This window comes from Otolemur garnettii, unplaced genomic scaffold, assembly GCF_000181295.1.
Source record: "Otolemur garnettii isolate 467f Iridium unplaced genomic scaffold, OtoGar3 scaffold00078, whole genome shotgun sequence".
Lineage (NCBI taxonomy): Eukaryota > Metazoa > Chordata > Mammalia > Primates > Galagidae > Otolemur > Otolemur garnettii.
The window spans coordinates 1678451-1689059 of NW_003852473.1; the positions used below are offsets into that span (position 1 = coordinate 1678451).

General features: G+C 42.9%; 1 protein-coding gene across 1 annotated transcript in view; it reads left to right on the forward strand.

The window, feature by feature from the left end:
* KCNMB3 (potassium calcium-activated channel subfamily M regulatory beta subunit 3) overlaps positions 1-10609 on the forward strand; it is a 17349-nt gene that overhangs the window by 5467 nt on the left and 1273 nt on the right. The window contains exons 2-3 of the mRNA XM_023515765.1: positions 3086-3277; positions 7598-7796. Coding sequence (XP_023371533.1) covers positions 3086-3277; positions 7598-7796 — 391 coding nt within the window. The remainder of the gene's footprint in view (positions 1-3085; positions 3278-7597; positions 7797-10609) is intronic.

Here is a 10609-nt window from a genome sequence, read left to right on the forward strand (position 1 = left end):
AAAAAAAACTCTCTGTATTATACTCAGGCTATTTTGTGGATCCAGCTCTCTGTTTACTAATTATCTTTTCAGATATATCTAATTGTTAAGTCTATTTATTAAGTTTTTACTTTCAATAATTTTTGATTTCTAAAAACTCTATTTGCTTCTTTTTAATATTACCTAGTCATATCTTAGAGTCTCTTGCTTTTTCTGACATTTTCAATCTTTCATTTCCTTTATTTCTTTAAACATATACATTGTACATATTTTACATTCTGTTCAACTGTCTGAAATTTTTGTGGGTCTGGTTTTGTTGTCTATTTTTTTGCAAAGCCCTTGATTTTTTTGTGTGTTTTATGAATGAAAGCACATACTATCCTTGGAAACTTACAGGATTCTTTCAAGGTCTCAGTTGGAGGTGGGCTCCTACAGAGGGTATTTGCTTCTGCCAGATGGCAGGGGGCACTACCTACTGAAACAACATTAGACTAAAATTCTTAGCAAGAAGGTTTTGGATTATGCAGGTAGTATGAATTCAGGCAGCAACCTCTTTTGAAGATCACCCTAAGGCTATAAACTTTCAGGAGAGATTGTAATTTTCCTACTCTAGTCAGTGTCAAGTTTTAAGAAAGGCATTTTCCTTGCAATCACCTGTGGAGTTGTTTGTGTGTGGAAAGGAGGATTATTTCTAGTTCAACCTGACTCTCAGTCTCAGGTCCTTCAGGCTCCCAGCCCTAGACAAATGGTGTTTTAAACTCCACACCTTGGATAGGCCCGAGGCATAGCTCCTGCCCCTGTAACCCTAGCCATGAACTGTGAGATTAAGGCTCAGGTTCACCAAGTTCTGCAAAGGCCCTCAAAGGAAAACTGTGTTTCTGTCCACTTTCTGCTCTGGGTTCCCACTTGCACATAGTTTTTGTCCTTTGAATGTTTGCAATTCTTTTTTTTTTAAACTTTGTTTTTTTAAACTTTTTAAACCTTTAGACAGGGTGTCTAGTCTATGACACTGCTGAAACAGAAGCCTATTACTTTTGCAATAATAAAAACATCTGTTAATTTTAAATTATCATTTTATATTATCCCTTTCCACAACTGTGAATTAACCAGAGGGTGGACAGAAATATTAGAAATAGAAAGTCTAGTCTGGGATACCACCAGGCCTGTCTTACTCTTAAATTAGATCAGAATCAGGTCGTGCCAGTTTTCCTGTAACATTTCATAATAATTGGGTATGAGAAACGAATGTTAGAAATGCCATATAACCCATTATAACCCTTTCGCTCATGGCTCCCAAGGATATCTTCTAGTAAGCCTCCAGAATATCTTATGATATTGAGCCAGTTTCAAACCGCAAGGGAAAATATGGGCATTGGGAACTGGGAACTACAGAAATACCCAGACCTTACTCAGAGCTAAAGTTCCGCCCTTAATCTACCATATTTGTTGATAAATTATAAAATGTACAGGTTAAATTTTATTAAAATTATTTTTTGTGCTCATTCTCTCAGGGTGGGATGGTAGAGGATGAGGAAAGTATCCAGGGGGACTAAGAATACCCACCCAGGTCTGCAGCTCCCCAAGTGGGATTAAGAGGAGTGCTGCGGTCTTCGGGGCTCAGTGCTGCCCAGGATAGCCTCCCCCGGGACTTTGTGGATTGCCTGACTTTCCCCTCCCTCTCTTCAGAGCAAGAGATGTTGCTGGGGAGAAAGGGAGCTAGAGAGAGGAGAGGGGAAGGGTGTGGCGTAAGGTTTGAAATACGCTTTCGGGACAAAAACAGCTAGCAATTCCCTTGATAGGGTTTTGGCTCGGCTTCAAAATTTAGTGAGTTTTTAGGCAGTTGATGGAGCCCAAGTTTCTACCATTAGAACTGTATTGATTTGGCTTAAGATTTCATTAATCTTCTTGAAATGGAGATACTTCTGGAACTCAAATGGCTACTGAGCAGGGAGTAGCAGATCAGTGACAATGACCACAGGAAGAGGTGGGACTGTGGCCGACTGGAGAACACACCCTGTCCACAGGGGTGGCCACTGTTCCTCCAGCTGTTTCTATGTAGCAGGGTGGATCTTGTGATGTTTTTGACAAGTCAGAAAGCAGCATTTTTATGAGAAATGGCATGATTTTTAAAGTGTTAGCAACTTATCTCACGATAAAGATAAAAAAAAAAAAAAAAGCACAGAAAGGCCAAAGGAGACACATCTGCGGGATGGATGCTGGTCACAGGCCACCCGTTTGCAGCCTTTGTGTTGGACTTTACCATTTGCTAGGTACCCCATTCAGAACGAACTTATCACATCCTTTGAGGGAGCAGGATTTCAGGCAGAGGAGAGAGAGAGAAAGAAAGAAGAAATTCAGGGACACTTGTGGAGAGATGTGAGTGGACAGAGGAGGAGGAGAGGAATGTGGGGAAGGAGGAAGTAGGGAAAACTTCATTCATAGTTCTGAGTGGACGGGCCGTGGGCCGGAGAGCCCGCTGGCCGGCATGCTGCCTTTCCTGCAGGTGAACATGGACAAACAGGTCAGACTCTGCCATTTCAGTAGGCTGTTCATTCCAAATGTGAACTTGTGGAGTCATTCTTTCCATATGGAATTTATAAGCGGATGTAAAGCTTATTTTCAGGAGACAAAGCAGCATCCCTGAAAGATAAATAAGTTCGGAACACTTACTTACGTTCAACCAAAGAAAGCTGCTTGTAGGTAATTCCTTTGTAGTCACTGATGAAACAGATTTCTAGAGACTTCCCTACCAGGCAACATTCCTCTGTCTTGTTTGTTACAATATCTTTAAAAATATTTGATAGGAGCGGTGCCTGTGGCTCAAAGGAGTAGGGCGCTGGCCCCATATGCTGGAGGTGGCGGTTCAAACCCAGCCCCTGCCACAAAAAAATAAAAATAAAAATATTTGACAACATACAATTGATCATTTTAGGTTGTTTAGATGGACTGTTCCCCAGACTCTGAGCTCCCTGTTTTGCACTGAACCTGCTCATGGTATTCAGGTGGGAGGCACACAGGATTATCCCTCCACCTGCCCCTGCCCTGGTGGGTAACCGTTCCCACTTTGTGAGCTTATCCCAATATCTCCTCTTCGCTTCCCCCACAGGACAGCCCTTCCTACCTCAGGGAGGAAGAGAGACACCAACTCCCATGATGGAGACCTAGCAGACGTGCGCCGGAAGCTGCCGTCCAGTGCTGGTGAGGACCGAGCCCTGCTGCTCGGGTTTGCAATGATGGGCTTCTCCGTTCTAATGTTCTTCTTACTTGGAACAACCATCCTAAAGCCTTTCATGCTCAGGTAAGAAACAGAAAGGAGACCCAGAGACAGTGGTGAAGGCGGGAGGCTGGCTTTGGTTTCTGCAGTCTTGGCCTTCCTGATGGGGCCTAGGACAGAAAGGCACAGCACCTTGGCCTCTCTGGGCTGGGGGAGCCGGGTGCGAATGAAAAGGTGGTTAGCAAGTTGAGGATATTCCTTTGTCCTTCTCTCCCCCACCCCAGTCTCATGATCCACTATAACATGATCCTAAATTCTCCTTCTAACATGTACATATTCCAGGGAAGGTTCGTACTTCAGCACAGTGAACATTGAGTCTGAAGTTTTTGAGTTTGACAGTGTTTATCTGGCACATGGTGGTTGCTCAGGCAATATTAATTCCTTTCTTTTATTTTAATTTCCTTATTAAACACATGTAATAATGCAATTGACACTGAACACCATGGGTTTGAACTGCGTGGTCCACGTACCCTTGGACTTTCTTCTGCCTCTGTCACCTTGAGACAGCAAGACCCACCCTCTTCTTCCTCTTCCTCACTCCTCGGTGTGAGCACAGCCAGGACGGCGACCCTTGATGACCCACTTCTACTTAATGAGTAGTAAATGTATTTTCTCTTCCGCATGATTGTCTTAATAACATTTTCTTTTCTCTAGCTTTATTGCAAATGTTTTTTTTTTGAGACAGAGTTTCACTATGTCGCCCTGTATAGGGTGCTGTAGCGTCACAGTTCACAGCAACTTCAAACTCTTGGGCTTAAGTGATTCTCTTGCTTTAGCCTCCCAAGTAGCTGGGACTACAGGCACTTACCACAATGCCCAGCTATTTTTTGGTTGTCGTTGTCATTGTTGTTTGGCAGGCCTGGGTTGGATTCGAACCCACCAGCTCCAGTGTACGTTGCTGGGGCCCTCGCCCCTGAGCTGCAAGGCCCCAAGCTGCAGCTGTTTATGGGATCAGTAAGGCTTCCTATTTTAATTTTCATTTAATTTTCATTTTATAAATGAGAAAGCCAAGGCTCAGAAAGGGCAAGTAACTTGCCCAAGGTCACAGTGAAAGTTGAGTCTGAAGTTTTTGAGTTTGACAGTGTTTATCTGGCACATGGTGGTTGCTCAGTCAGTAAATAGTATGGCTGAAGTTTGCTGAGTTGAGAGGATGGGGATTTTCGATTTTGATTAGGGCAGGGAGAAGCTGTTTAATTTTGGAGGGTGGTGAGGAAGTCAGGACAGGATGGGGAAAAGCAAGAGAAGCTTTCACTGTGGACAGCAGAAGAGCAACAGAAGGCCCAGGAGAGATGGAAGAAGGCAGCCTAGGAGTTGACTGAGGGAGCAGGGTCATAGAAAAGGACAAGGGTGGCCCGTGTGTTACTTATCAGATTCATCTCCTGCCATTCCTGGGTTACCATTGTTAGGGCAAAAATGTAGAGGACCCCATCCTCTCTGGCACTACAGTGCCACCATTAGAAGGAGCCTAGAAGAGTCTTTGCTGCTCCTGAGCAACCAGCTTACTTTTATTCAGTAAAATAACAGGAATCCGTATCTGGTTGTGCTCCTTGCGTTGGCTGCTAGGAAGTTCTGAGCCACATTTGCATCTCAGTTCTTACGACCCTACGGGACGTTTTGGTCAGCAGGTTACATGTTCGTATCCACTCCTGACTTCATTCCAGCTCTCTCTCCTCCTTTTCCTGTTAATCCATTTTTCTTATCTATTTAAAAATATATAGCTGCCTTATGTGAGTATATCTATATGAGTTGAGTAAATGTAGGTATGTATGTGCATATGTGTGCAGGTTGGTCATGTTATTTTTTAAAATGTGATATATTTGAAAGATTTGTTTAATTTTGTTTGATCAGGGTCTCTGGGTCTCTGGCTGGAGGGCAGTGACATTATCATAATTCACTGTAACCTAAAACTCCTGGGTTTGAGCAATGCTCCTGCCTTAGTGTCCTTAGGAGCTTGGACTACAGATGCACACCACCATGCCCAGCTAATTTTTCTCGTTTTTGTAAAGGTGGGGGTCTCACTTCTTTGCTCAGGCTGGTGTCAAATTCCTGGCCTTCAGTGACCCTCCCATCTTGGCCTCCCAAAGTACTGGGATTACAGGTATGAGCCACTGTGCCCAGCCTAGATTTGGGAGATGTTTTGAAGATACTTTCTTCGAGCTGAGGCCAAACCATTGCTCTTATTCAAATTTTACTTTTCTAAGCATTTCTGAAACTTGTTCAGGGAAAGTAATTAGTGAATGCTTAAGAGTGGCCTCTAAATACCTGTACCTTAGGAGCAGTGAATTCTCACATCTCTCTAGCCTTATAGTCTTGTGCCACCTCAGGGAGTAGTGTGGTCCATAAAAGCTGGTTGTTACGCAGCCCCACAGCCCTGGGTAGCTCATATCCATCCCCACTCCCTCTTTGTCTCATCTTTCAATCAAATGGATTTTGTCACAGCTGTACACAGATACACAACAGCATTGAAGGAAATGCTCATTTTTTTCAGCCCTAAATATATATCTGGTTCCACCTGCAAGGTTCTGCCCTGGATCTTGTGCACAGGACAGAATGTCCCACTCTCTGTATTGGAGCTTTCTGAGATCTTCAGGGAAAATTCAAATCCTGCCCAGTTTAGTACTTGGTTAAGGTTTCAAGAGCTGAAGTTCTAACTAAGATATTATTTTTGAGATGTCTAGCTTAAATAAGTATATATATCAATTCAGTGAAAAGGCAGATTCTATGAAAGAATCTTTTATTTTTATTTTTTTGAGACAGCATCTCACTATGTGGCCCTCAGTAGAGTGCCATGGTGTCACAGCTCACAGCAACCTCAAACTCTTGGGCTTAAGCAATTCTCTTGCTTCAGCCCCCCGAGTAGCTGGGACTACAGGTGCCCACCACAGCGCCTGGCTATTTTTTGTTGTTGTTGTAGTTGTCATTGTTGTTTGGCAAGCCCTGGGCTGGGTTTGAACCTGCCAGTCCTGGTGTATGTGGCCGGCGCCCTAGGTGTTATAGGCGCTGAGCCAAGAATCTTTTTCTAACTTCAGAATATTATGGGGATAAAAAAATCTTACGTTTTCATATTTGTATTTTCACTTACCCAGTATTTTTTCTTATGCCACATCCCATAATTTTTATGCTGTGGGCCTTCAGATTACATTAAATGTGTCTCAGGACTAGTTATACTCAAAGGTAGTAAAGCACAGGATGAACCTAAGTGCTTCTGAAACTTTGACTTTGGAGCTTGCTAATCTAACTTTCTGTGTTTAAGGCACAAGTAAACATTGGGACCCACCTAGATGTGAGTGTGTGAATGAGGTGCTGGTTGCACACAAGTGCATTAGAAGCATTTCTTCTCATCCTCATTTACTGTATCTTGGACTTCTCTAATTATTTCATATATGTACACATGTACCCTTTCTCCTCAGCCACCACAAGGGCTTCACGGCAGGAATTTTGTTACCACTTCTCATAGCACCTAGGACAGTCTGTGTATGTAGTACACATGCAAATTCTCAAGGAATGTTTTCCAAGTAAAGTTGAAATTCAGCACAACACTTAGTGAGGATGTGCTGTGAGAGGCGTTCTGCTTCATGCCTTGGGGAACATAAGGGTAAGTAGAATGTAGTTCCTGACCTCAAGCAACTTGCTGATAGCAAAAACATGGTTAAGTATCCTAATGAGAGATTCCTGGCATGGTTTTGCCTGGCCTCCTGGAAGGAGGGTGGGAAGAGGAAGTGGAATTGCATTTCCTTATTAGACCCTCTGTAGGCAGCGCAGACCAAGGGCCCTGTAGGGGGAGTCGTTCCAACCACAGTTTCATCAGAACAAGACAGTGGGTACAACTTGAAATAATGAAGCAGGCATGAGAGATGCTGTTTCTGTGTGACAGTGAATCTTGGTGGTTACAGTATTTAGAGTAACATTGCTTAGAATATGGTTCTCCAAATGCCTGCATCTTAAATATTAAATGTACAGATTTTTGGGCCTCAATTCAGACGGACTGAAAGGGACTATCTAGCAGTGGAACCCTAAACTCCACCTTTAAACAAATTCTTCATTCTAACAATTCAATCAGGTGATTCTAAAGTTTGAAAACCACTGATCTGAGGGTTGGCATGGTGAGAACTATGCCAGAAGGATTACAGGGAGATGCAGCTTGGTGCTGTGTCCCCCTGGCTCCCTGATCCTTACAGGGAGATGCAGCTTGGTGCTGTGTCCCCCTGGCTCCCTGATCATGAAGTACCCTCTGTCACGGTCCTACATTGCACTGAGATAGACAAATGCCCCTGGCTACCCTAACAGAAACGTAGAACTCCATTTTCTGGTGGGTGGAGAACATTTCTTCCTTTCACATTGAAGCACTCAGAGAGAAGAATCCAACTGCACCACCGTCCACACACACATCACGGAGGACTGGCTGGATTGTGCTTTCCCCTGCGGCACGGACTGTCGAGGGCGGGGGAAGTTCCCGTGTCTGCAGGTGTTTGTGAACCTCGCCCATTCGGGTCAGAAAGCCCTGCTACATTATAATGAAGAGGCTGTCCAGGTAAATCCCAAGGTAATGGAAAGCTCATGTGATGAGAGTTCTTACCGCAACAACCCCTCCATGCCAGACTGTCTCCAGTAGGATACAAAACCTGGGGCTGTCTCTAGAGATAGATCTATTTGCTAGCGAATATTTTTATAGTGATCAAATCAGGATACATGAAGCTAAAAGCATTTTTAGAGGGACATGGGACATGCAGAAAGGAGAGAAGTTATTCCAGTTTCACTAATTGGTGTCTGGAACTCACAGGCTGAGCCACAGAGCTGTCATTTGTGGGCGTCTGGCCTGGAGCTCCCACTCCCCATCATATCACGAATGTTAAAATGTACTCACAGTCTACTCTAAATCAAGCAATTTTTTATCAAAGAAATTTAAGAGTCTATGATAATTTTTTGATAAGTTACACAACTGGGTCCTATGATTTGAAGATTACGTTTACACCTAACTAGAAAAGTTATGTTAGTTGACAAGTTGCATTTTATTGTCTTTAATTGAGCATTAATTTCAATTTGATGACATTTATTTTCTGTTTTGGATGCGGCAATTTTTAAGGTTTCAAACATTTTGGAGGCCCTTAGCACAGTACCTCTAGTGACTAATGGGTATAATAATAAACTCAAGGTTTTTTGAAAGTCACCAGCTGGTAGAGATCCCTTCTTCTCCCCTGCCCCGGCGTCCCAGGAACCAAAGCCCAGACGGAGCCCCTCTGTGTGGGCCTAGAGCGAAGCTTCAATGTCTCAATGTGCTGACCTTTAGGGAAAGAGTCTGCCATGGGAGAGCCAGACAAGGCCAGTAGAGGCACTGAGAGGTGGTGGAAGCTTGTAGTAGGGCTTAGGAAGATTTTGGGGAAAGGACCGATGGATTCCTTGGGTTACCTGGCCATGGGGAGGGTCATAGTCCATCTGAGAACCCCTTCCCATGTCCTTGCTTTGTGCCTGGAAATGGCCATTTCACTCTGGGCCTTCTGCTATGTAATATTTCACCACCTTGTAAGATTGAAAACACCCCACAGTAAGAACTTCAGCCTGAAGCTAATTCAGAATCAACTGTTAAGTGCTTGGCATTGGTGACAGTGCCCTTTTTTCCTCCTCCATATTCCTAGTGCTTTTATACACCTAAGTGCTACGGAGATGGGAATGATTTGCTCAACCGTGCTCTGGACATGAAGGAATTCTTCGATCACAAAAATGGAACCCCCTTTTCATGCTTCTACAGTCCAGACAGTCAACCTGAAGACGTCATTCTTATAAAAAAGTCCGACCGGATGGTTATCTTTCACTGTTTGTTTTGGCCTTCACTCACTCTGCTCGGTGGTGCCTTGATTGTTGGCATGGTAAGATTAACGCAGCACCTGTCGCTACTGTGTGAAAAATACAGCACAGCCGTCAGAGATGAGGTAGGTGGCAAAGTGCCCTACATGGGACAGCATCGATTTGAGATGTGGAGCACGGGGAGGAACAAAGGCAGGAGCAGAGAAATCCTCAGATGGTGACCACATCAAAATCCCGGACTTTGGACGCTGCAGTTTCTGCAGACGAGGACCTAATTAATTATGTCTGCTTGTAAACCAAGCATGGAAAGGGTAGTTGAAGTTAAGCATCATACCTCATATCTTCATGTGGGAAAATATTTTTAAAACCCTCACTATATATATTCTATAAATACACAGAAATCTATCATCTTTACACCTCCATCTCCACATGAGCCCAGGAAGCACTTTTTGTTTCCACATGGCAAAATGAAATCAAGGTTTTTTAAAATCTAACTTCAGCTCTAGCTACAATCTGTCAATAAATAATGAGGGTACCTAACCTATTCAATACTGAACTATTAGCCTAATTCTATGCAATGTGTTCATAGTAAAACATCTCTCATAAAAATAATCCTTAGTGAAGAACAGTTTGCTCACTGTGGGAAGGTAAGTCTGGTGTAAAGTGGAAGAAAACCTGGACCTACCATATTTATTATGGTTTGTTCTTTCTTTGCTGATACATGAAGCTGCTGCCCAGAACAATCACCGAGTTTCATTTGTGTGTCACCTTGCCATGTATTATGTAACTTTTCTTTCAACCACATTTTTCTAGTTAATTATACTTACATAAGCTCATTTTTCTCTTAGTGCATGTTCTGGTGGGAGTCGGAGAAATGGCCAGAGATGTGAAGGAAAAGCTGTACTGAATTTCGATGTTCATCTCAGATAATCCACTCTGTAGAAAAGTCCCATATGGGTAGCCAGCAATTGTCCATACTTTAATGAATCAACCATGGTTACTAAGTAATGATGTCACAAGATTCTCCCAACAAATGCTTTATAGATTAAGCTGCATTTATAAGTTGAAAACAGTTTGTTCAGATATTTCAATGCACTTTGAAGTATCTTTAAAATTTTACTACAACATCTAAAATTATGCACAACAGAGACTTTTGAAGCTACTTTTATTATGTAGATGTAATCAAATAAAAGCTTTGATTGTAAGTCAGTTTAATGCCTTTTGACAATTTCAAGTTACAAATTACAATGGAATAATTAAATAGAGCAATATTGACTTGACCAGTAATAAATAATCTTGGGTGGTTTTTCCTCTTTCTTGTGTGGCATGGTGGAAAAACACGTGTCTCAGAGGACTGGACTTTGTAGGCTGTAATTACAAGGTGGATGTGTATCCTTCGGCAAATCAGTTAAACCGTGCCTCTCTTTCTCATCTACAAAATGGATATAACCTCTACTTTCAGGGTTATTTTAAGGAATCAACAAGGTAGAGTAAGGAAACACACAGATTAGATTGTAGCATCTGGCTCGGTGCCTGTGGCTCAAGGGGCTAAGG